This window comes from Scyliorhinus torazame, chromosome 5, assembly GCF_047496885.1.
Source record: "Scyliorhinus torazame isolate Kashiwa2021f chromosome 5, sScyTor2.1, whole genome shotgun sequence".
Taxonomy (NCBI): Eukaryota; Metazoa; Chordata; class Chondrichthyes; order Carcharhiniformes; family Scyliorhinidae; genus Scyliorhinus; species Scyliorhinus torazame.
This window is the reverse complement of record NC_092711.1, coordinates 72,879,801-72,906,049: the sequence shown is the minus strand read 5'-3', so window position 1 is coordinate 72,906,049 and position 26,249 is coordinate 72,879,801. Positions and strand designations below refer to the sequence as shown.

Here is a 26,249-nt window from a genome sequence, read left to right as displayed (position 1 = left end):
CTCACTCTCTCACCATGACTGACACTGAGCATGCTCAGAGCACACACCCACACTGCACCTGTGCACTGGCCTCGTACACTCACTGATCGGGAACTTTCTGCAGCGTGGGGGATTCTGGGTAACACAGCCGCCATAGAGCAATTAGTAAACAGGAAGATTCTATTTCCCAGTCAGCAAAACAGAAGATCCACAGTTAGGCAAGATGCTGGGCATGAATCACAATGAGAGGTTTGGATACTTTATTTAATACAGAAGCACATTATTCTGATAAGATATCACTTAGACATGGGCACAAGCAGGCTGATCTACAGTATGTACAGTATTTACAACACCTGGGACACGGTAAATCATCGCATCAAATCAGTGATAGATTTGTTTACTGTTCATAATTGTGACTGGGTCACACTCACGATTCATGCAAAATGCAACTCCCCAGGTTTTTTGACCCACTCCCTCCAGACCTGTTTTCACTCCAAGGGTCTTGACACCTGCCTTAGTCTTTATCAAGCCATGATCAGCTCACACTGCCCAACAACCAGCCTCTCCTGCACGGGGGCACAGGGTTTCCATCACCAAATATCTGTCCTGGTCCACGCACATCGACACTACCACCAAGAAAGCACAACAGCACCTATACTTCTTCAGGAAACTAAGGAAGTTTGGCATGTCCACACTAACTCTTCCCAACTTTTACAGATGCACCATAGAAATCATCCTATCTGGCTGCATCACTGCCTGGTATAGCAACTGCTTGGTCCAAGACCGGAAGAAACTTCAGAGAGTAGTGAACACAGCTCAGTCCATCACACAAACCTGCCTCCCATCCATTGATTCTATCCACACCTCCCGCTGTCTTGGGAAAGCGGGCAGCATAATCAATGACCCCTCCCACCAAGCTTACTCACTCTTCCAACTTCTTCCATCAGGCAGGAGACACAAAAGTCTGAGAACACGCAGAAACAGATTCTAAACAGCTTCTTCCCCGCTATTACCACTCCTAAACGACCCTCTTATGGACTGACCTGATTAATACTACACTCCTGTATGCTTCAACCAATGCCTTTGTCTATATATTTACATTGTGTACCTTGGGTTGCCCTATTATGTATTTTCTTTTTAGTTTACTTACTTTTCATGTACAAAATGATCTGTTTGAGCTGCTCGCAGAATAATACTTTTCACTGTACTTCGGTGTCCGTGACAATAAACCAATCCAATCCATATCGAGGGAGTAATCTGCCTCTCTTGCATTGGTGCACTGCATTTCCCTCATAACACAGTGTCATAGAAAGGTGACAGCACAAAACAAAGGCACTCAACAAATTGTATCTGTGCCAACTTTCTGCAACAGTCACAATCCCCTGTCCTTGGCCCTGAACTCTGCAGATATTTTTCTCCTCAAAAGATACGAACAGATGAGCAAGGAGCTGGAGTTGGCTATTCAGCCCAGTCTGCTCCACCATTTAATAACCTCATGGCTGATCTGACAGTAACAGATAGTTGTCCAATTCTCTTTTCAAGGCATCAATTGAATCTGCCTCCACCACATTTTCGAGCAGTGCATTCATGATCCCACATGCAGCACAGAATGGTTTTCTTCACATCATAAGACATAGGAGCAGAATTAGGACACACGGCCCATCGAATCTGCTCCGCCAGTAAATCATGGCTGATATTTTTCCCATCTCCATTCTCCTGCTTTCTCCCCATAACCCTTGATCCCCTTATTAATCAAGAACCTATCTATCTCTGTCTTCAAGACACTCAGTGATTTGGCCTCCACGGCATTCTGTGGCAAAGAGTTCCACAGATTCACCACCCTCTGACTCAAGAAATTCCTCCTCATCTGTTTTAATTCCTCCTCATCACCTGAGGAAGGAACTGTGCCCCTGAAGCATGTGATTCGACACAAACCTGTTGGACTTTAACTTGGTGTTGTAATACTTCTTACTGTGCTCACCCCAGTCCAATGCCGGCATCTCCACATCTAGACTAGTAAAGCAGAGAACCAGGCTGAAGCCCTGGGGATCGGGGTTCCACACGGCAGATCAACTCAGCAACCCAATTCAAGGGCAATTCAGGATGGGTGTAAATGAATACTGAAAATGTCAATCGCGTAACTTTTCCACACACAGAAATGAATGGGGTTTGAGAATGTTTCTGTGCAGTTTTAAACCGAGGGCCTTTAAGCAAACATGATAATCACTACACTACAGAAACAGGGAACAGCACCTTCCAAACCAACAACCACTCCCATCTAATCAGCAGATACCCTTACATCAAGAACACACCAGACACTCCCCGCACACATTGACTGACACACCCACACACTCAGGCATGCAGCCACTACCATCTAGGACAGGAGCAGCAGATATATATTTTTTTATTCAATTTTTGGCGGGATGTGGGCATCGCTGGCTAGGCCAGCATTTATTACCCATTCCGAGTTTCCCATCAGAAGGTGATGGTGAGTTGCCTTCTTGAACCATTGCTGTCCTTGAGGTGTAGGTACACCCACTGTGCTGTCAGGGACGTAGTTCCAGGATGTTGCCCCAGCGACAGTGAAGGAGCGGTGATATATTTTAATGTCAGGGTGCTGAATGACTTGGTGAACCTCCAGGTGATGGGGTTCCCGATGTCTGTTGCTCATGTCCTTCTAGATGGCAGTGGTTGTGGGTTTGGAAGGTGCTGTCTAAGGAACCTTGGTGAGTTACTGCAGTGCATCTTGTTGATGATTCACACGGCTGATTGGTTGATTTATTGTCACATGTACCGAAGAACAGTGAAAAGTATTTTTCTGTGGCCAAGGGAACGTACACAGTCCATACATAGTAGACAAAAAGAATAATTGACAAAGAAAATAATTGATTTTATTGTCAGTCTGCAGACAGGAGCTGGAGAACTGAACCCAGGCAGAGGAGAGGGAGGGAGAAAACTGGGAGTGGAGGAAAGAAATGGTGCAGATGGGGAGATGGGTTTGGATTTCAGCCCAGGGAGGAGGGAGAGTGTGTGGGAGGGGGATTTACAGCTTTGTGGGAACAAGAGAGGAAAAAATGTTCCAGAGAAACTAGAATTGTCTGTTCAGAATTTATATGCTCCACTGACAGTGATGACGTTTGTAAATTCCTTTTACAGGATATTAGAAAGGAGGATTTACAGATGTGAGACTGAAACTAAACATCATCTGACAGTCACTCAATTCATCAGGACCTGAAAATCCTCAGACTTTGAATGTTGAAGGAGAAACGATTGTCTCTTCTGTCTGTGAGAAACACTTTTAAACATCAGTGTGACTGGAAAGATATTGAGACAAACACACCTGAGTGAGAGTGTTCCAGTGAACTGACTGAGGAAAGAGCTTTAACCAGTTACACAGCCTGAAGAAACATCACGACCATTCACATTGGGGAGAAACCATACATGTGTCCTGTATGTGGAGAAGACTTCAAGCGATCATCCAACTTGGAGAGACACAAGGACACTGCACCATGGAGAGACCGTGGAAATGTGAGGGATTCAGTTACCCTTCCCTGCTGGAAAACCATTGGCGCAGTCACACTGGGGAGAGGCCATTCACCTGCTGTGTATGTGGGGAGGGATTCATTCAGTCATCTGGCCTTTGGTCTCACCAGCGGATTCACACTGAGGAAAAGCTATTCATCTGCACCTCCTGTGGAAAGAGGTTCAGGCATTCTTCAGCACTCACTGTACATCAACGCACTCACACTGGGGAGAGGCCGTTCGCCTGCTCCGACTGTGGGAAGGGATTCACTCAGTCATTCCACCTGCTGTCACACCAGCGTGTTCATAGAGGTGAGCGGCCATTCACCTGCTCTGTGTGTGGGAAGGGATTCACCGGATCATCCCACTTGCTGTCACACCAGCGAGTTCACATTAAGGAGAAACCATTCAGCTGCACTTCCTGTGGAAAGAGTTTCAGACAGGCATCCTCCCTCCTTGTACACCAACGGCTCCATACTGGGGAAAGACCGTTTACTTGCTTTGTGTGTGGGAAGGGATTCACAGTTTTACCCACCCTTCTGAGACACCAGCAAATTCACACTGAAGAGAAACCATTTGGCTGCACCTCCTATGGAAAGAGTTTCAGGCAGTCATCCAACCTCACTGCTCACCAACACACTCACACTGCGGAGAGACCATTCACATGCTCCGTGTGTGGGAAGGGATTCAATCGGTCGTCCAACCTCACTGCTCACCAGCGCACTCACACTGGGGAGAAACCGTTTACCTGCTCAGTGTGTGGGAATGGATTTGTGAAGTCTTTCAACTTGCTGACACACCAACGCACTCACACTAAGAGACCATTCAACTGCTGTGTGTGTGTGGGAAGGGATTCACTCAGTCACGATGTCTCCAGAGACATCAGCAAGTTCATAAATGACTGCAGGGGTTGGATTCTGCTGTTGTTGCTGTTGTTTAGTATTGATCATCTGACAATATTTTGTACTTGCTGATGTTAACCCCTATAACCGCTGGAACTTAATCTGCTGAAAATGTCATTTATTGTGGGGGCCACAGTGTCTATTTTTAAAAGCACCATCTGTGATCTTTCCCCTTCATTCAAGAACTCTCAGCAGAAACCTGTTTAGAATAAATTTCTGAACTTTTGCTTCTATTTTAAATAAATCTTTGGTGTAAAATCTACAATTCAGCATCTGAAAGATCCGACTCCAGGGCTCAAAACATATTTTTTCAATGGCTCGTCTTGAGATTTTCTCGAGAGATGCTCTCTGATTTTCAGGAGTTAATTTTTGGTTTCCATGGTCTCCTTTTCCACTTTCACTGACTCCTTTATTAAGTGATGTAGTCACGCAATCACATTCCCGTCTGTACAAGGGGCTGTTTAGCACAGGGCTAAATCGCTGGCTTTGAAAGCAGACCAAGGCAGGCCAGCAGCACGGTTCAATTCCCGTACCAGCCTCCCCAAACAGGCGCCGGAATGTGGCGTCTAGGGGCTTTTCACAGTAACTTCATTGAAGCCTACTTGTGATAATAAGCGATTTTTAAATTTCATTTGTGTTGAGTATTTTTTTAGTTTACTTTTAGTAGATGAGATAGCTCAAATACCAAAGACTGTGTACATATTAAATCTTTTAAATTGGAATCTATAAATTAGGGGCGGGATTCTCCGACCCCCCCCCTCCGGGTCGGAGAATCGCCGGGGGTCGCCGTGAATCCAACCCCCACCGTCCTCCAAATTATTCGGCACCCCAAAATTCAGCCCGGCGTGAATCGCGCCGCCCGCCTCGGAGAATGGCGGGGGCCGGCGCGACTCAATGGGCCCTGGGGCTGCCATAATTCTCCGGCCCACAATGGGCCGAAGTCCCGCCCGTTTTTTGCCAGTCCCGCCGGCGTAAATTGGAGTAGGTCCTTACCGGCAGGACCTGGCGACGTGGGCGCCCTCCGGGGTTCTTGGGGGGGCAGGGGGGATCTGGCCCCGGGAGGTGCCCCCACGGTGGCCTAGCCCGCGATCGGGGCCCACCGAAATCCATATACACCACATCAACTGCTTTACCCTCATCCACCTGTTTGGTCACCTTCTCAAAGAACTCTATAAGGTTTGTGAGGCACGACCTACCCTTCACAAAACCGTGTTGACTATCTCTAATCACATTATTCCTTTCCAGATGATTATACATCCTATCTCTTATAAACCTTTCCAAGATTTTGCCCACAACAGAAGTAAGGCTCACTGGTCTATAGTTACCGGGGTTATGTCTACTCCCCTTCTTGAACAAGGGGACAACATTTTCTATCCTCCAGTCTTCTGGCACTATTCCTGCAGACAAAGATGACTTAATGATCAAGGCCAAAGGCTCAGCAATCTCCTCCCTAGCTTCCCAGAGAATCCTAGGATAAATCCCATCCGGCCCAGGTGACTTATCTATTTTCACACTTTCCAGAATTGCTAACACCTCCTCCTTATGAACCTCAAGCCCTTCTAGTCTAGTAGCCTGAATCTCAGTATTCTCCTCGACAACATTGTCTTTTTCCTGTGTGAATACTGACGAAAAATATTCATTTAGCACCTCTCCTATCTCCTCGGACTCCAAGCACAACTTCCCACTACTGTCCTTGACTGGCCCTACTCTTACCCTGGTCATTCTTTTATTCCTGACATATCTATAGAAAGCTTTAGGGTTATCCTTGATCCTACCTGCCAAAGACTTCTCATGTCCCCTCCTGGCTCTTCTTAGCTCTCTCTTTAGGTCCTTCCTAGCTAACTTGTAACTCTCGAGCACCCTAACTGAACCTTAATGTCTCATCTTTACATAAGTCTACTTCCTCTTGACAAGTGTTTCGACTGCTTTAGTAAACCACGGTTCCCTCACTCGACCACTTACTCCCTGCCTGACAGGTACATACTTATCAAGGACACGCAGTAGCTGTTCCTTCAACAAGCTCCACATTTCCATTGTGCCCATCTCCTGCAGTTTTCATCTCCATCCGATGTATCCTAAGTCTTGCCTCATCGCATCATAATTGCCTTTCCCCAGATATAACTCTTGCCCTGTGGTATATACCTATCCCTTTCCATCACGAAAGTAAACTTAATCGAATTGTGGTCACTATCACCAAAGTGCTCACCTACTTCCAAATCTAACACCTGTCCTGGTTTATTACCCAGTACCAAATCCAATATAGCCTTGCCTCTCATTGGCCTATCTACATACTGTGTCAGGAAACCCTCCTGCAAACATTGGACAAAAACAGACCCATCTAAAGTACTCGAACTATAGAGTTTCCAGTCAATATTTGGAAAGTTAAAGTCCCCCAGAACAACTACCCTGTTGCTTTCGCTCCTGTCCAGAATCATCTTTGCAATCCTTTCCTCTACATCTCTGGAACTTTTCGGAGGCCTATAGAAAACCCCTAACAGGGTGACCTCTCCTTTCCTGTTTCTAACCTCAGCCCATACTACCTCAGTAGACTAGTCCTCATCAAACGTCCTTTCTGCCACCATACTGTCCTTGACTAACAATGCCATCCCTCCCCCTCTTTTACCACCTTCCCTGAGCTTACTGAAATATCTAAACCTCGGCACCTGCAACAACCATTCCTGTCCCTGCTCTATCCATGTCTCCGAAATGGCCACAACATCGAAGTCCCAGGTACCAACCCATGCCGCAAGTTCACCCACCTTATTCCGGATGCTCCTGGCATTGAAGAAGACATACTTTAAACCACCTTCCTGCCTGCCGGTACACTCCTGCAACTTTGAAACCCTACTCATGACCTCACTACTCTCAACCTCCTGTATACTGGAGCTACAATTCAGGTTCCCAAGCCCCTGCTGAACTAGTTTAAACCCTCCCGAAGAGCATTAGCAAATTTCCCCCCCAGGATATTGGTACACATCTGGTCCAGGTGCAGACCATCCCGTTTGTAGAGGTCTCACTGACCCCAGAATGAGCCCCAATTATCCAGAAATCTGAAACCCCTCCCTCCTGCACCATCCCTGTAGCCACGTGTTGAACTCCTCTCTCTCCCTATTCCTCGTCTCGCTATCACGTGGCACGGGTAACAACCCAGAGATAATAACTCTGTTTGTCCTAGATCTAAGTTTCCACCCTAGCTCCCTGAATCCCTGCCTTACATCCCTATCCCTTTTCCTACCTATGTCGTTGGTACCTATGTGGACCATGACTTGGGGCTGCTCCCCTTCCCCCTTACGGATCCCGAAAACACGATCTGAGACATCACGCACCCTGGCACCTGGGAGGCAACACACCAACCATGAGTCTCTCTCGTTCCCACAGAATCTCCTATCTATCCCCCTAACTATGGAGTCGCCAATGACTAATGCTCTACTCCTCTCCCCTCTTCCCTTCTGAGCAACAGGCACAGACTCTGTGCGAGAGACCTGTACCCCATGGCTTAACCCTGGTAAGTCCCCCCCCCCCCCCAACAGTATCCAAAGTGGTATACTTGTCACTAAGGGGAACGGCCACAGGGGATCCCTGTATTGACTGCTTCCTCCCAGCCCCTCTCACCATCACCCATCTATCTTTATTCTTCGGAGTAACTACATCCCTGAAGCTTCTATCTATGACCACCTCTGCCTCCCGAATGATCCGAAGTTCATCCAACTCCAGTTCCCTAACGCAGTTTCTGAGGAGCTGGAGATGGGTGCACTTCCCACAGATGAAATCAGCAGGGACACTAATGGCGTCCCTCACCTCAAACAGGAGGAACATTGCACTACCTTCCCTGTCATCCCCTCTAGATTAAAAAAAAGAAAGAAAGAGCTTACCTGTTATTCACTCCCCTTCTCAGCAAGCACTCACTCAGCAACCTCTGCGCCCCGCACGATAACACATGAGGGAAAATAAATAAAAACTACTTACAAGTCACCAGCCAATCCCTTACCTGCAGGCTGTGATGTCACGGTTCAACTTTCCACTTCTACCTGCCCTCGAGTCTTCCTCTTGATCCTTACAGCGGTTGGTTATTTTTGGTTAGAGGAGGGGGTACGGAGTGAAACACTGAAGAAATGTTTTGGGTTTAAGTGTCACTTGACAAGAGCTCCTCCACAAACCACCTCCAAGTTAGGGTGAGCACACGGACGTATGCAAATTTCCCCTGCAACGGCCAATCAGCAGCTCCGCTCTACTGCCCTCTGCTGCTAGGTGCAGACTCGATGGGCTGAATTGCCTCCTTCTACACTGTAGGAATTCTATGGTTCTAAGTCATTTATATTGATCTAAATAGTTGTGGCCCCAACACTGATCCCAGGGGCAGTCCATTAGTTAATGTGCCAATTTGAAAATGACCCATTTATCCCAACTCACTCTTTTCTGTTAGTTATCCAAGCCTCTATCCATGCTAAAAAATCATCCCCAACACTATAAGTCCTTATCGTGTGCAATAACCTTGTATGTAGTACCTTACGGGTTCAATTCCCATACCAGCTTACCCGAACAGGTGCCGGAATGTTGCGATCAGGGGCTTTTCACAGTAACTTCATACTTGTGACAATAAAAGGTGATCATTATTATTACTGAATGCCTCTGGAAATCTAAATTGAACTTGTTTTATTGTCACGTGTACTGAGGTACAGTAAAACGTATTGTTCTGCCTTCAGTCCAGACAGATCGTTCCATGCATGAAAAAACATAGGACATGCATAAATACACAATGTAAATACATAGGCACAGGCATCGGATGAGAAGATTTGTGAAGAGATCAGTTCAGTCCATAAGAGGGTCATTCAGTAGTCGTAACAGTGGGGAAGAAGCTGTTTTTGAACCTGTTAGTGCTTTTTCTCAGACTTTTGTGTCTCCTGCCCGATGGACGAAAGAAAAACACAGATGGGAGGGGTCTTTGATTATGCTGTCTGCTTTCTCAATGCAGCAGGAGGTGTAGATAGAGTCAATAGATGGAAGGCGGGTTCGCGTGATGGATTGGGCGGTGTTCACAACTCTCTGTTTCTTACGGTCTTGGGCAAACCACATCTACTGGTTCCCTTTATCCACCCTGCTTATTATATCCTCAAAGAACTTCAAGCTCCTCTTTTTGGAGGTGAGGATAGGGGATACAGAAGAGAGGGAGATCCCTTCAAAAGGAACTAACTTGTGTTGGAGATATTAAAAACATCTAACTGATTTGACTTTAATCCGGAATATTAATCCTATAACGGGGCTGGACTTGCTTTTCTTTAGAAACACACCCAAATGGATAAACAGCAAAGTTCTATCAAAGTAGTTACTTGTGAGCTCGCTGGTGTCTCAGCAGGGTAGATGAGTGAGCAAATCTCTTCTGACATATGGAGCAGTTGAATGGCTTCTCCCCAGTGTGAACTCGCTGGTGTGTCAGCAGGGTTGATGACTGAGTGAATCTCTTCCCACACGTGGAGCAGCCAAATGGTCTCTCCCCGCTGTGAATACGCTGGTGTTCCAGCAGGTCGGTGGACCCAGTAAATCCCTTCCCACACACAGAACAGGTGAACGGTCTTTCCCCAGTGTGAACTTGCTGGTGTTTCAGCAGGGCGGAAGAATTAGTGAATCCCTTCCCACAAACAGTGCAGGAGAATGGTCTCTCTCCAGTGTGAACTTGCTGGTGTGTCAGCAGGCGTGACGACCAACTGAATCCCTTCTCACACTTTTTGCAGGTAAACGGCTTCTCTCCAGTGTGAATTCGCTGGTGTACAGTGAGATCAGATAATTGCCTGAACCCAGTCCCACAGTCAGAGCACCTGAGGTCTCTCATTACTGTGAATATGTTGGTGGCGCAACAGTTTGCCAGAACTTTTATAGCAATTCCCACAGTCTGGGTATTTAAAAGGTCTCTCTTCAGAGTGAACACGCTGGTGAGCCAACAGGTTGCAAGACAGAGTGAATCCCTTCCCACACGTGGAGCAGGTGAACGGTCTTTCCCCAGTGTGACTGCGCCGATGAGTTTCCAGCTCAACTGGATAATTGAATCCCTTCTCACAGTCCCCACATGTCCATGCTTTCTCCCCGTTGTGTCTGCACTTGTGGTTCAAGAGGTCAGATGATTGGCTGAAGTCTCGTCCACACGCAGAGCATGTGTTTAGTTTCTCCCAACTGCGAATGGTGCTTTCTCCTTCCATATTCAAAATCCAAAGATATTCAGGTTACGATAAATTGGGCGACTCAATCAGATCCTGATATGATACCTAGTTCGAGTTTCCCAACTGCAAATTTGTCCCTTTCTCATACTCTGTGAAATTGATTAAAACCAGAAAAAGGTGTAAGTGCAAACCTACAAAAAGACAAAGGCAGGTTGTGAAACTGAGCCAACTGAATCTGGTGATGTGTGGGACCGGCACAAGGAAAAAGTGACCATAAAAACTGCTGAATGTTGTAAAAAACAAACTGGTTCAATTATGTTGTTCAGGGTAGGGAACCTGCCAAACTTGAGTTCATACAAATTTCTGCTGCCATGCCCCCTGAACTGAATCCCACTCACTCACTCATCACTCCTGTGCTCACTGATCTACATTGGGTCCCGGTTAAGCAACATCCTTGTTTGCAAATCTTGCTCCACCCTATTTCCAGCTACACAGATGTTTAAATCTTGAACCCAAATAAAACAGAAACACTTACATTCAGGTACTAATAAACTGAGTTTCTCTCAGGTTTTGAAGTGAATCTTGGGTGAGTTATTCACCTTAAAATTCTGCTTTCCTAATGTCCTGTAAAAAGTCATCACTGTCAGTCCAGGATTAAAAATTCAGAAGAGAAAAACATTTCTCTTGATTTGAGTTTGCTGTGTGTAAATCCTCCCCTTCTAACCTCCAGTAAAAAGAGTTTCCAGAATCCATTCCTGTCAGTCTAGAAGAGAAATTCACAACATTTTCTCCTCCTCCCACTCCCCCCTGATGTCATGTGCAGCCTCCCGGATGTTGCCCCGCCTGGATTAAACATTAGATTCTTATTCTGCCATCTCCACAGGGTGTTTATGGAGCCTCCACATCCATTCCGCCACCTCAGTTACCCTTCTATAATCAGCCGTTATTTACTCATTGAGGCATTTCTCATCCATTAGCAGATTTAGATCAACGAGTCAAAACTTTTCTCTTCTGGTCACTGGGACCCTGAAGCCCCGCCCACTCCATTACGTAAAACAAATAGTCCCGCGTGCGCACTGCTCCTGCTGAAACAAGATGGTCTTCAAATCTGGGCCTATTCTCAGGAAAAACCCTCCGATCTACAAACTCCGGACTTGCGGGGTCATATTTGGTCTTGGGGCCTACACCAGGTGTTTCTGAAGCCTCCGCTCCCTACCCACCCTCACCTCCCGGCTCCATTCCTCCCTCCGCCCCGCCCACTCTCTCCCATTAACAAAAACCTCTCCCGCAAGATGACGGGTCTCCCCAGGTTCCTGTTCGTTTTTCAATGCCTCCCCAGTTTCATCCCCAAGTCCTTTTTTAAGCAGGTGAATAGGATTGTTATGGGATTTGTGTGGGCGAATAAAACCCTGCGAGTTAAAAGGGCATTCGTGGGGAGGGGGAGGGGGAGGACTGGCTCAGCCGAACTTCTACAGCGATTATTGGGCGGCCAATGTGGCCATGATTAGAAAGTTGATGATGGAGGAGGGGGCAGCTGGAGACGGCGTCATGCAGAGGCACCAGCCGAGGGGCACTAGTCATGGTGCCGCTGCCGTTCTCACCGGCGTGATACACCACAAGTCTGGTGGTGACGGCGGCACTGAGGATTTGGGGACAGTGAAGGAGGCACAGGCAGGAGGAGGGGGCCTCAGTGTGGAGCCTGATACGGAATAACCACAGATTTGCTCCGGGTAGGATAGATGGGGGGTTCCAAGACTGGTATAGGGCAGGCATTAGGAGAATGGGGGACATGTTTATAGACGGGACTTTCCCCAGTGTGCAGGCGCTGGAGGAGAGGTTCGGCCTGCCCCTGGGGAATGCATTCAGGTACCTCCAGGTTCGGGACTTTCTTAAAAAGCAGGTGGGGACATTTCCGCTGCTGCCCCCGCGTAGGATACAGGACAGGGTTGTGTCTGGCATCTGGGTAGGGGAGGGGAAGGTGTCGGACATATATCAGGAGCTGCAGGAGGCTGAGGATGCCTCAGTGGAGGAGTTGAAGGGCAAGTGGGAGGAGGAGCTGGGAATGGATCTGGATGAGGGCCTGTGGGCTGATGCCCTGGGCAGGGTAAATTCCTCCTCATTATGTGCCAGGCTCAGCTTAATTCATTTTAAGGTGGTGTATCGGGCTCACATGACGATGGCGAGAATGAGTAAGTTCTTTGGGGTGGAGGACAGGAGCGCAAGATGTGCAGGGAGTCCGGCGAACCATGCCCATATGTTTTGGGCATGCCCGGCGCTTAAAGAATTCTGGCAGGGCTTTGCGAGGGCGATGTCCAGGATCTAGGACACTCGGGTGAAGGTGAGCCCAACAATAGCGATATTTGGGGTGTCAGAGGATCCGGGAGTGCAGGTGGCGAAAGAGGCTGAGGTATTAGCCTTTGCCTCCCTGGTAGCCCGGAGATGGATCTTGCTAATGTGCAGGCACTCAAAACCCCCGAGTGTGGAGACCAGGGTTAGCAATATGGCGGGGTTCCTCAGCCTGGAGCGAATAAAGTTCGCCTTGAGAGGGTCTTTGATGGGGTTCTCTCGGCGGTGGCAACCTTTCCTTGACTTTCTAGGGGAGCAGTGTCAGCAGCAGCTGCATCCCGGGGGGGGGGGGGGGGGGGGGGGCAGGGGGACACAGGTGGGGGGGAATTGTGGATATAATGTGAATTTTGCTTTGTATAAAGACAACACCCACCTTGTTTGTTTAATAATTCTCGTTTATTTTTGTTATGTAAAAACGTTGGTTGGAAAAAGCTTGAATAAAAACATTTATAAAAAAACCTCTCCCGTACTCACCCGCCTCTGGGCAAGGTGACACTGCGCATGTTCCGCGGAGTTCAGCACTGCGCCTGCGCACTGACCTCCCGCAGTGTGAATAGGGCACATTCACACCCGCAGGGAATGCTGGGTAACAGCAACGCCATTGAAGCATCCAAACAGAAGGAAACCAATTTTGTTACGCAATTCAAAGAAATTAATAAATACAACACATACATTCTTGTGAATATCTGCGCTGTTGTATGCCATTACTAAAAAACCTTTATTTTCCTGTCAGTACATGATTAGTTTTTTGAAATTTTTCCAACTTTTCCCTGACTCCTCTCAGGGTGCTAAGTCTGTGCGTCAATCCCACAGTCACTGGTTCCTCTCCTTCTCTATTTACTGATGCTGAACTGCAATTCAATGAGGGAAAATGTGAGATTGTTCATTTTGGAAGAATGAATGAGAAGGCGGGTTCTTGTTTAAATGGTGAGACTGCAGAAAGCTGTAGCCCAAAGGGACTTGGGGTTCTTGCTCATGAAGCTCAGAAAGCTAGCAGACAGGAGCAGAAGCTAATAGGGAAGGCAAATGTGATGCTGGTGCTTATGTCAAGAGAGATTTGGTCCCCTCATTTAAGGAAAGATATAATATAATTGGAGGCAGTACAGAGGAGATTCACTGCAATGATCCCGGACATGGAGGAATTTCCATGAGGAAAGATTAAACAAGTTGGGTCTGTACTCCTAGGAGTGCATAAGTACGAGAGGTGATATGATTGAAACATATAAGATTTTTAGAGGGTTAGACAGGGTAAATATTGGATGGATGTTTCCACTGATGGTAGAATGTAGGACCAGAGGTCATAGTTGCAGAATAAGAGGATTTGAGGAAGAATTTTGTCTCCCAAAGAATTATGTGAGAGAACAGAGAACATACAGTGCAGAAGGAGGCCATTCGGCCCATTGAGTCTGCACTGACCCACTTAAGCCCTCACTTCCACCCATCCCCGTAACCCAATAACTCCTAACCTTTTTTGGTCACAAAGGGCAATTTATCATGGCCAATCCACCTAACCTGCACGTCTTTGGACTGTGGGAGGAAACCGGAGCACCCGGAGGAAACCCACGCAGGCACGGGGAGAACGTGCAGACTCCGCACAGACAGTGACCCAGCAGGGAATCGAACCTGGGACCATGGCGCTGTGAAGCCACAGTGCTAAACACTTGTGCTACCGTGCTGCCAGGAAGCTTTGGAGGCCTCGTCCTTGAACATTTTCAGGGCTGAGATCAATAGGTTTTTAATAATTTATGGAAATCAGGGTTATGGAGAGAAGGCAGGAAAGTGGACTTAGTGTTGGATCAGACATTTTTTTAGTAAATGGAGGAGCATGCTTGAAAGGCTGAATGGCTTACTGCTGTTCCCATTGAATATTAATTATTCTATGGAACGATACAGCACGGATGAAAACTATTTGGCCCATTGTACCAGTGCTGGCTCTTTGGAAGATTCCTCCAATTAATTCCACAGTCATAATAATGATAATCTTTATTATTGTCACAAATAGGCTTACATTAACACTGCAATGAAGTTACTGTGAAAAGCACCTAGTCGCCGCACTCCGGCGCCTGTTTTGGTACACTGAGGGAGAATTCAGAATGTCCAATTCACCTAACAAGCACGTCTTTCGGGACTTGTGGGAGGAAACTGGAGCACCTGGAGCAAACCCACAAAGGTACGGAGAGATCGTGCAGACTCCGCACAGTGACCCAAGCCAGGAATTAAACCCGAATCCCTGGCGCTGTGAAGCCACAGTGCTAACTCTGTGCTAATGAGCCGCCCATTGATTAACTATGATTAACACAAACTGATTTGACTTGAATTTTATTCAGAATTAAATTTCTTACAATAGGGTTGGAGTTTAAGAACATCATCATCATAATAATAATAATCTTTGTTCTTGTCACAAGTAGGCTTATATTAACACTGCAATGAAGTTACTGTGAAAATCTCCTAGTCGCCACATTCCGGTGCCTGTTCAGCTACACTGAGCGAGAATTCAGAATGTCCAATTCGTGTAACAAGCACGTCCTTCGGGACTTGTGGGAGAAACAGACCCCAATGCCTATGGTTCAGTCCAGGCTGTGATGCCCAAAACAATCCAATCAGTGAAGTTACTTGTGAACTTGCTGGTGCATCAGTAGGTTGGAATCTGAGTGAATCCCCTCCCATACTGGGAGCAGGTGAATGGCCTCTCCTCTGTGTGAAGACGCTGCTGTACAGTGAGGTGAGACGATTGTCTGAACCCTGTTCTTTGAGTGGTAAGCTGCCGATTGGGCGGCACGGTAGCACAGTGGTCAGCACTGTTGCTTCACAGCTCCAGGGTCCCAGGTTCGATTTTCAGCTTGGGTCACTGTCTGTACGGAGTCGGCACATTCTCCCTGTATTTGCGTGTGTTTCCTCCGGGTGCTCCGGTTTCCTCCCATAGTCCAAAGATGTGCAGGTTAGGTGGATTGCCATTTTGAATTGCCCTTACTGTCTAAAAGGTTTAGGTGGGGTTACTGGTTTACGGGATTAGGGTGGAGGTATAGGCTTAAGTCGGGTGCCGACTCGATGGGCCAAATAGCTTACTTCTGAACTGTAAATTCTGTGATACAGTGAGAGCATCTGAATGGTCTCTCTCTTCAGTGTGAATATGTTAATGGGACATCAGTTCCCCAGAATCTTTATAACACTCTTCACAGTCTGGGCATTTAAATGGTCTCCCCCAGTGTGAACTCAGTGGTGTCTCAGCAGATTGGAGGAATGAGCAAATCCCATCCTACATAGGGAGATGAACAGCCTCTCCCCCATGTGAACATGTTGGTGTGTTTACAAGTGGTATGAGTGTGTGAATCCCTTTCCATACTCAGAGCACGTGAAAAGCATCTCCCAGCATGAGTGCACTGATGAACTACCGGCTGGAATGGCTAATCAAATGCCTTCCCACAGTCCCCGCCTTCCCACAGTCCCCACATTCCCATGGGTTCTCCCTAGTGTGACTGCATTTATGTTTCGAAAGGCCAGATGACCGACTGAAGCTTCGTCCACACATAGAACACGTGTACGGTTTCTCCCCACTGTGAACGTTGCTTTTTCCTTCCAAGTTCAAAATCCGATGATATTCAGTTTACGATAGATTTGGTGAGTGTTAGATGCTGATGCGATGTTTAGTTTGTGTTTCCTAACTGCAAATCCTCTCTTTCCAAGACCAACTACATTAACACCTATAACTGAGCTGGAGTTATTTTTCAATTCAGCAGAAACAGACTCAAATGAACATGGTTCAATCCTGAATATGATTAACAGCATAATCCAATTACAACAGTTACTTGTGAATTTATTGGTGTTTCAGCAGGTTGGAGGACTGACTGAATCCTTCCCACACATGGAGTAGGTGAATGGCCTCTCCCCAGTGTGAATGTATCGATGTGCAAGTAGGTGGGATGATTGTGTGAAACAATCAAGTAGGTGGGATGATTGAGCAGCACGGTAGCATTGTGGATAGCACAATTGCTTCACAACTCCAGGGTCCCAGGTTCGATTCCGGCTTGGGTCACTGTCTGTGCGGAGTCTGCACATCCTCCCCGTGTGTGCGTGGGTTTCCTCTGGGTGCTCCGGTTTTCTCCCACAGTCCAAAGATGTGCAGGTTAGGTGGATTGGCCATGATAAATTGCCCTTAGTGTCCAAAATTGCCCTTAGTGTTGGGTGGGGTTACTGGGTTATGGGGATAGGGTGGAGGTGTTGACCTTGGGTCGGGTGCTCTTTCCAAGAGCCGGTGCACACTCGCTGGGCCGAATGGCCTCCTTCTGCACTGTAAATTCTATGAAACCCTTCCCACACTGGGAGCAGGTGAATGGCCTCTCCCCAGTGTGAACTCGCTGGTGTCTCAGCAGATTGGCTGAGTGAGTGAATCCCTTCCCACACTGGGAGCAGATGAATGGCCTCTCCCCAGTGTGAACTCTTCTCGTGTGTCCGCAGGGTATATGAGTGAGCAAATCTCTTCCCACACTGGGAGCAGGTGAACGGCTTCTCCCCAGTGTGAACCCGCTGATGTAATGCTAGGTTAGTTCACCAATTGAATCCCAACCCACACACAGAGCACGTGTATGGCCTCTCCTGAGTGTGAATTTGCTGGTGTCTCAGCAGAGTGAATATGTGAGCAAATCCTTTCCCACACTGGGAGCAGTGAATGGCCTCTCCCCAGTGTGACTGCGTTGATGAGTTTCCAACTGGCATGGGTAATTGAATCCCTTCTCACAGTCCCCACATTTCCATGGCATCTCCGTCACGACTGCAATTATGTTCCGAAAATCCAGATGATTGGCTGAAATCTTGTCCACACACAGGACACATGGTACAATTTCCCCCACTGTGATCGGTGCTTTTTCCATTCATGTTCAAAATCCAATGATGTTCAGGTTACAATAAATTGGCTGGCTCCATCAGATTCTGATATCATGTTCGATGTCAGTTCCCCAATTGCAAAGCCTCCTCTTATAATACCCTGTGAAATGGATTTAAAACAGAAAAAAGGGAGTGAGAGAGAACCCACAAAAACACAAAGGCAGGTTGTGAAATTGATCTGAATCAATCTGGTAATTTGTGGGAAACAGGAAAATGTAACCATGAGAACTGCTGGATTGGCATAGAAACCCAACTGGTTCACCTCTATTGGAGTAGAGAAAGTGAAAGGGACTGTGGGAGGAAATCAGAGCACTCTGAGGAAACCCACGCAGACATGGGGAGAACGTGCAAACTCCACGCAGTCACCCAAGGTCGGATTTGAACCCGGGTTCTAGCACTGTGAGCAGTAGTGACATCCACTGTGCCACCCCGTTTTTTTCTTCTCTGCCACTGCGCTGCATCGGTAAGACATTGGGATTCAAAGGCTAATGCAGTTTGCTGGACAAGTTGTCTCCAGTCTGATCAATGGGTAACAAGCTCCTCCTAGTGGGGAGCAGAGGGGAGTTGGTATTGGTTATCTACAATGTTGTACGATTTTTCTTCTGCTTTGGTTTATTTTTATGAAAATGCTCCACCCAGTCACTGGACATTTGCCCGCTACAAAGATGGCGATCACGCATGCGCCCTGATGCACATGACATCTATTAAAGATGGAGGCCGATAACCTGGGCCTGCAGCCCCGCTCGCTGCAAACTGGGTGGTCCAGTAAGCTCTTTTCGGAGATTTGTGGTTTACATAACATATTCACGCAGCGTTTCCGTAGATTCACGCGATTCCTCGCTCCCTCCGTACTTACCAATTTCGGAGCTGAATAAACCGCTCCCGACGCCATTACCCACACTGCGCATGCTTCCATCACAGCGGGCCCCGCCCCTGATTCACTCCGATTGGTTGGAGGACCAGCCGCTCCCGGTCGGTGCTCCAGACCCGCCCCCTCTTCTTATTGGTCGGAGCTGCCGTCAATCACACATTGTGAGGGTGACAGATCCGCAGGGAATTGGGTCTCCAAATAAAACCTGCTGATGGCCACAAGGTGAGAATAAAAACCTGCTGGTCCCAAATCGGCTGGTCTGGGGCTTTTTCCTGGGAACAGTCACAGGCTAATGACTGCCATCTTGATTCAGGAAGTACAGTAAGAAGTCTTACAACACCAGGTTAAAGTCCAACAGGTTTGTTTCGAATCACTAACTTTCGGAGCACTGCTCCTTCCTCAGGTGAACGAAGAGGTGGGTTCCAGAAACATATATATAGACAAAGTATTCAAAGTATCGTCCTGCATCTTTGACTTTGTCTATATATATGTTTCTGGAACCTACCTCTTCGTTCACCTGAGGAAGGAGCAGTGCTCCAAAAGCTAGTGATTCGAAACAAACCTGTTGGGACTTTAACCTGGTGTTGTGAGACTTCTTACTGTGCTCACCCCAGTCCAACACCGGCATCTCCACATCATGGTGACTCCCTGAGGAGTAGCAGAGCTCATGTACGGCCATCATGGTGAGGGAACAGGAAGTGGGTGGGGCTTCAGTGACTAGGGGAGAAAATGATTGAGTCGTTAACTTCACTCTGTACAGAGGTTAGAATTGATCCAAACCAGAGTAGAGGATGGGAGAAAACTGGGAGTGGAGGAAAGGAATGGTGGAGATGGGTCAATGAGTTAATAATCTTTATTAGTGCCACAAGTAGGCTTACATTAACACTGCAATGAAGTTACTGTGAAAAGCTCCTCGTCACCACACTCACCCGGTGCCTTTCCGGGTACACAGAGGGAGAATTCAGAATGTCAATTAACCTAACAAGCACGTATTTTGGGACTTGTGGGAGGAAACCGGAGCGCCCGGAGGAAACCTATGCAGACACAGGGAGAACATGCAGACTCCACACAGACGGTGACCCAAGCGGGAATCAAACACGGGACCCTGGCACGGTGAAGCAACAGTGTTACCCACTGTGCTACCGTGCTGCCTTTATGGCTAACAGTTATTCGATTCATTAGGATCAGAATGTTACAGACGTTGAATGTGGAAGGAGTAATGTTAAGTCTATTCTGCCCATGGGAAAAGATTTCAAATATTATTGTGACTGGAAAAGTGCCGATACACACACACCCAAGTAAGAGTGTTCCAGTGAACTGACTGTGAAAAGAGATTCACCCAGTTACACAGCCTGTAGAAAGATCATACTTTCGTCAGTGGGAGATATTTGGCAAAGTATAATTTGGGGAAAAAGTGAAGTTAATTTAAATAGAGAGACTGCAGAATACCACAGTAGAGAAGGATCTATGTTTCTTATACATGAAGCACAAGTGTATTTATTACCTCACACTCCTCCAGATTGATCTCCATTTGCTTCGTTGCTGCCCAGCTGATCAGTCTACTGATATCTTCCTGTAGTCTACAACTTTATTCCTCACTGTTAACCACAACACTGCAAAGGTCTCAACCATGACCCTTTGTTGAAGTCTAAATCATTAATATATAACACACAAAGCATGGAATCCTGTCCTGAACAATCCAGAACTCCGCTGGAAACAGTCTTCTGGTCACAAAAATACCTCTGGACCAATCCCCTTTGCTTCCTGCTGCTCCAGCTGATGTTTCCAGCATAATGGAAGTGTCCTGGTTTTCCCACATGGAACTGGATGTGTATTCCACAGGGCTGGGATGTGCTGTCATATCTTTATTTATTTCATTATTAACTGACTTGAGTCAATAAACTTCACAATAAAACAAATAAAGATTCAGCAGATACTCACCAATTAGTGTTTTCCATTATCCTGAAGTCACCTTATTTTTATAGGAAGTTAACTGAAGTGTTTTCCTGACCTCTCCCATTATCTAAATGCCTCAGATTTTTATTCACTGAAAAATTCAGATTGCGTCACTGTTCAATCGCTTGTTATTTAGCTTCCTCTTCATCCCTAGATTTGATTTATTGAACACTGACCGTAATTATATAATTAATTTCAGTTTTAAGCTATTTCATGAATTTGGTTTTAATTTATAGTTGATTCCTGCAGTAACCAGACCTGTGCTCAGTCCTCTAGCTGTGCACTGACGAGTTTTTAATGAAGTTTGAACATAATCTCCCTGCTCTATATTCTGGTCCTGAAACAAGGAAAGTGTCCCAAATGCCTTCTGGACCACCTGATCTACCTGTCCAGCCACCTTCAGCGGTCTGTGGATATGCAGTCCAAGGTCTCTCTGTTTCCCAATACTTCTCAGCATCATCCTATTTATTGGTCATTCCCTTGCCTTGTTTACCCATCCAAATTCATTTATCTCCCACTGCTCCAGATTAAATTCCATTTAGCACTTTTCTGTCCATCTGACCCAGTCCATGGCTTTCTCCCTCATTCACTAAAACATATGAGCAACGTTTGTATAATCCTGGTGCATACATTTAAGTCTCAATCATTGATATAGACCGGAAAACTGTAGAGCCCCCCAGGAAACAGACGTCCAGGCATCATTGAGTCCCAGATGTGACTAACAGCAGCAACAACAGCTGAATCCAAACCCTGCTGTTGTCTGTGAACTTGCTGATGCCTGTGCAGGTTGTTTGACTGAGTGAATCTCCTCCCACACACGGAACAGTTAAACAGCCTCTCCCCAGTACGACTCCCACGTGTGGGCCACACGGTAGCACAGTGGTTAGCACTGCTGCTTCACAGCTCCATGGTCCCAGGTTTGATTCCCAGCTTGGGTCACTGTCTGTGCGGAGTCTGCATGTTGTCCCAGTGTCTGCGTGGGTTTCCTCTGTGCTCCGGTTTCCACAGTCCAAAAATGTGTAGATTAGGTGGATTGGCCATGCTAAATTGCCCTTAAATGTCCAAAAAGGTGAGGTGGGGTTATGGGTTAGGTTGGAGGTATGGGCTTAAGTCGGGTGCTTAAGTCCAAGGGCCGGTGCACTCGATGGGCCAAATGCCCTCCTGCACTGTAAATTCTATGATTCTGTTTCCGTGTGAACTCGCTGGTGTCTCTGCAGATTTGGTTTACTTTTAAATATTTTTTCACAGTCAGAACATTTAAAAAGTTTCTGACCAGTGTGAACAAGTTGGTGTCTAGTCAGGTGGGATGACTGAGTGAATTTCTTCTCACATACGGGGCAAGTGTACGGTCTCTGCCCAGTGTGAACTCGCTGGTGTCTCAGAATCTGGGATGAACGAGTAAATCCCTTCCCACATAGGGAGCAGGAGAATGGCCTCTCCCCAGTGTGAGTGCGTTGATGTATCAGTAAACAGCTTTTACTTTTAAAGCTCTTCTCACAGTCAGAACATTTAAACGGTCTCTGATCAGTATGAACAAGTTGATGTGTCATGAGATGAGATGACTGAGTGAATCCCTTCCCACACACGGAGCAGGTGAATGGCCTCTCCCCAGTGTGAGTGCGTTGATGTATCAGTAAATACTTTCTGCTTTTAAAGTTCTTCTCACAGTCAGCACATTTAAAAGGTCTCTGATTAGAATGAACCTGATGGTGAGTCTGGAGATTTGATAAAGCATTAAATCCCTTCCCACATTCCAGACACGTGAATGGCCTTTCACCGGTGTGAGTGCGTTGATGTATCAGTAAATCCATTCTGCTTTTAAAGCTTTTTTCACAGTCGGCACATATAAATGGTCTCTGATCAGTGTGAACAAGTTGGTGTTTCAGAAAGTGGGAGGAACAAGTGAATCCTTTCCCACACACAGAGCAGGTGAACGGCCTCTCCCCAGTGTGAGTGCGTTGATGTATCAGTAAATCCTTTCTGCTTTTAAAGTTCTTCGCACAGTCAGCACATTTAAAAGGTCTCTGATTAGTGTGAACAAGTTGGTGTTTCAGGAGGTGTGATGACTGAGTGAATCCCTTCCCACACACGGAGCAGGTGAATGGCCTCTCCCCAGTGTGAGTGCGTTGATGTATCAGTAAATCATTTCTGCTTTTAAAGCTCTTCTCACAGTCAGCACATTTAAACAGTCTCTGGTCAGTATGAACATGCTGGTGTGTGATGAGGTTGGATAGCTTAGTGAATCCCTTCTCACACACAAAGCAGGTGAATGGCCTTTCCCCAGTGTGAATACGTCGATGAGTTTCCAATTCAGACGGGTAATTACATCCTATCCCACAGTCCCTACATTTCCACGGTTTCTCCATGGTTATTGACAGGTTATCAGGTGACGGTGGGATGCAGATTTGAAGTCACTATCAGATCAGCCGTGATGTTATTAAATGGTGGAACAGGCTCACGAGGCTGAATGTCCAATTGCTGCTTCTTGATTCCTTTGGTGCGAATGTCCTTATGTCTCTTCAACTTGGATCATCAGTTGAAGCCTGAGTACGGTGTCTCCCTGATGTAAATGTTGCAATTTAATTTCATGCTGTGTGATTGGTTAAAGCTCAGTCCAGCTAACTGTGGAAAATTACTTCGATGTCTGTGTCTCGGTGCTTTTCCAATCACAGTGATTTTTGAATGTTTTCCCAAAGACAAAACAGACAAACATTTCTCCTTCCACGTTGAAAGGCCGGTCCTGATGAATCAAGTGACTCTGTCAGATCTCAACATGATGTTTGCATCTGCAAATATTCTGTAAAAGGAGATTACATTGAAATACTGTGAATATATAAGACACAAACAGGCCATTTTGTCACAGATTCTGCTGCTGTCCATACTCGGCACTCGTCCTCGACTGTCACACCTATCAATTCTCAGCCTTTCAGCTGATTTTCGATTCCATTTTCTCTCATGTGCTTGTCCAGTTTCCTTTTGAAAACATCTCAGCACTTTCCTCAGCTCATTTCTATGTAATGAATAACACATTCTAAACCTGTGATGAATAAATTTGTCAGTATTGCCCCCTTTGATTTATTTGTAGCTGTCTTGTATTTATGACTCAATGTTTATTCCTTGTTTACGATAGAATAAATGCCCACTCCATTTATTCCTTTCTGAGAGCTATAATCTGTCATTTTACAGAAGTCATCACAGTCAATGCAGGACAGAAATCACAAAGAGATAAACCTTTCTGTTGGATTGAGTTTGTTGAGTGTAAATTCTCTCCTTCTAACCCCCTGTGAAAGGAGTTTACAAAAGTCATCACTGTCAGTCCTGGATAGAAATTCTAAACAGACAATTCTAGTTTCTCTGGAGCAATTGTCCCCCTCTTGTTCCCCAAAGCTGAAAATCCCTGTCCCACACACTCTTCCTCCTCCCTGGGCTGAAATCCAAACCCATCTGCACCATTTCATTCCTCCACTCCCAGCTTTCTCCCTCCCTCTCCTCTGTCTGGGTTCAATTCACCAGCCCCTGTCTGCAGACTGACAATAAAAACTGACAATAAAAAGGCAGCACGGTAGCCTTGTGGATAGCACAATTGCTTCACAGCTCCAGGGTCCCAGGTTCGATTCCGGCTTGGGTCACTGTCTGTGCGGAGTCTGCACATCCTCCCCGTGTGTGCGTGGGTTTCCTCCGGGTGCTCCGGTTTCCTCCCACAGTCCAAAGATGTGCAGGTTAGGTGGATTGGCCATGATAAATTGCCCTTTGTGTCCAAAATTGCCCTTAGTGTTGGGTGGGGTTACTGGGTTATGGGGATAGGGTGGAGGTGTTGACCTTGGGTAGGGTGCTCTTTCCAAGAGCCGGTGCAGACTCGATGGGCCGAATGGCCTCCTTCTGCACTGTAAATTCTATGAAAAACAATGGGTCTTATTGTGGGTTTGGGGCCTCCAGCGGGTGTTTGTGAATCCTCCCCTTCCACCTGCCAGGGTTTACTTCCTTCCCAGAGATCAGAGTCCTCATTGATTTGAGTGCAAAGTGTAAGCTCTTATTTATTGTCCCCATACCCCATCCTCTGATGTGAACCATCCTCCAGTGTCTGAAGCAGGATGGTGCCCATTAACCTGGGCCTGTTCCCGGGAGGGAGATGCCCTGCAGCTGCAAACCAGGGAGCTGACAATCATAGAATTTACAGTGCAGGAGGAGGCCTTTCGGCCCATCGAGACTCCACCGGCCCTTACAAAGAGCACCCTACTCAAGCCCACGTCTCTACCCTATCCCTGTAACCCCTATTTAAACTTTCTGGACACTAAGGGCAATTTAGCATGGACAATCCACCTAACCCGCACATCTTTGGACTGTGGGAGGAAACCGGAGCACCCGGAGGAAACCCACGCAGACACAGGGAGAACGTGCAGACTCTGCACAGACAGTGACCCAAGCCAGGAATCGAACCTGGGACCCTGGAGCTGTGACGCAACTGTGCTGCCCTGCTCCAGAAGGAGCTACGCTCTGAAAGCACAAACCTGTTATACTTTAACCTGGTGTTGTCAGACTTCTTACTGAGCTCACCCCAGTCCAACGCCGGCATCTCCACATCATAATTGTGAAGGGTTTGCTCCAGGTCACAATGCCCGGGGACTGATTGACGGCGCGTTCGGAGCAATAGTGAGAGGGGGCGGAGCTAGAGGACCGACGGAGAGGGGCTAGTCCTCCAACCAATCAGAGTGAATGGGAGGTGGGGCAAATCCCGGGCTTTCGCTCACTACGCATGCGCCCCGCCGCACACTTCGTCCACTCGGGCCTGTCTCGGGAAAAAGCCCGAGCAGCTTTCGCCGGTTCAAATGCCGCATCCGAGCTTCATATTCTGGGCTTGGGCCGACACGGAGTGTTTATGAAGCCTCCCGACCCATCCACCGGCTCTATCCCTCCCTCATGACTCACTGAGCGTGATCTGACCGGCTCAAGATTTCCACCCGACCGCCTGAATCCTGAACTGTCACCGGCACTGCGCATGCTCCCGCTCACATGGGAGACACCGGGTCCAGCCCCGCCCCTCATTCTCTCCGATTGGGTGGAGGACCAGTCGCTCCTCCACGCACGACCCTGTCTTCCTATTGGTCCAGAACTGCCGTCAATCACTCCCTGCGCATTGTGAGCTGAAGCATGCGCAGTGTCGATGCTGGACTCGGCCGGGAGGTTTCTCTGAAACCCGGTGGAGGCTCCAAACCCCAATAAGAAGTTTCCGGGCCCGGGTTTGCATCGAGCGGGGGGGACAGCTGCGGCCTGCTCCCGGTGACAGGCCTGAGTTAACCGCCGCGGTCTTTAAAGAGGCTGCAAACACACAGAGGAAAATAAATCAGAGATAGAGTTAGTTGTGAAATCAATGGGATATTGTAAAACAGGAGGTCAGGGTTACAGTCAACAACAACAACTTCTATTTATATAACACCTTTAACATCATAAATCATCCCAGTCAACCTCACAGGAACATTCTAAAACAAAGTGAGACACCCAGACACAAAAGGAGATTTAGGGCAGGTGACCAAAAACTTGGTCAAAGAGGTGAGTTTTAAAGAGTCTGAAAGGAGGTAAGTGAGAGGAGACGGGGAGGTTCAGGGAGGGAATTCAGTGCTTGGGACCGACGGAACTCCGCCA

The 26,249-nt window shown here is 47.2% G+C and overlaps 2 protein-coding genes and 1 long non-coding RNA gene across 6 annotated transcripts in view; 1 reads left to right on the top strand and 2 right to left on the bottom strand.

Moving 5' to 3' along the window:
- Positions 1-4,682, top strand: part of LOC140418434 (uncharacterized) — a 36,491-nt gene extending 31,809 nt beyond the window's left edge. For both annotated transcript variants that reach the window (XM_072501904.1, XM_072501905.1), the window contains exon 2: positions 3,136-4,682. In XM_072501904.1, coding sequence (XP_072358005.1) covers positions 3,432-4,475 — 1,044 coding nt within the window. In that variant the 5' untranslated portion in view covers positions 3,136-3,431 and the 3' untranslated portion in view covers positions 4,476-4,682. The remainder of the gene's footprint in view (positions 1-3,135) is intronic.
- Positions 4,683-15,204: 10,522 nt separating this feature from the next.
- Positions 15,205-18,709, bottom strand: LOC140418432 (uncharacterized). Its single transcript, XR_011945039.1, has 2 exons — positions 18,639-18,709; positions 15,205-17,882 (listed from the first exon to the last, which is right to left on the bottom strand). It is a non-coding gene; the product is annotated as an uncharacterized lncRNA (long non-coding RNA).
- Positions 18,710-21,271: 2,562 nt separating this feature from the next.
- On the bottom strand, positions 21,272-25,611 carry LOC140418425 (uncharacterized). 3 transcript variants are annotated; one of them, XM_072501894.1, is made up of 2 exons: positions 25,118-25,611; positions 21,272-23,406 (listed from the first exon to the last, which is right to left on the bottom strand). In XM_072501894.1, the coding sequence occupies exon 2, from the start codon at positions 22,973-22,975 to the stop codon at positions 21,785-21,787; it is 1,191 nt and encodes a 396-aa protein (XP_072357995.1). In that variant the 5' UTR covers positions 22,976-23,406; positions 25,118-25,611; the 3' UTR covers positions 21,272-21,784. The 3 variants fall into 3 exon arrangements, with proteins under 3 accessions (XP_072357995.1, XP_072357996.1, XP_072357997.1); XM_072501895.1 differs by having other exon boundaries at positions 25,164-25,611; XM_072501896.1 differs by having other exon boundaries at positions 25,536-25,611.
- Between the last annotated feature and the right edge of the window lie 638 nt (positions 25,612-26,249).

Bases quoted from the DNA above. Each gene is read 5' to 3' on its own strand.
- LOC140418425 (XM_072501894.1), bottom strand. From the start codon at position 22,975: ATGGAGAAACCGTGGAAATGTAGGGACTGTGGGATAGGATGTAATTAC.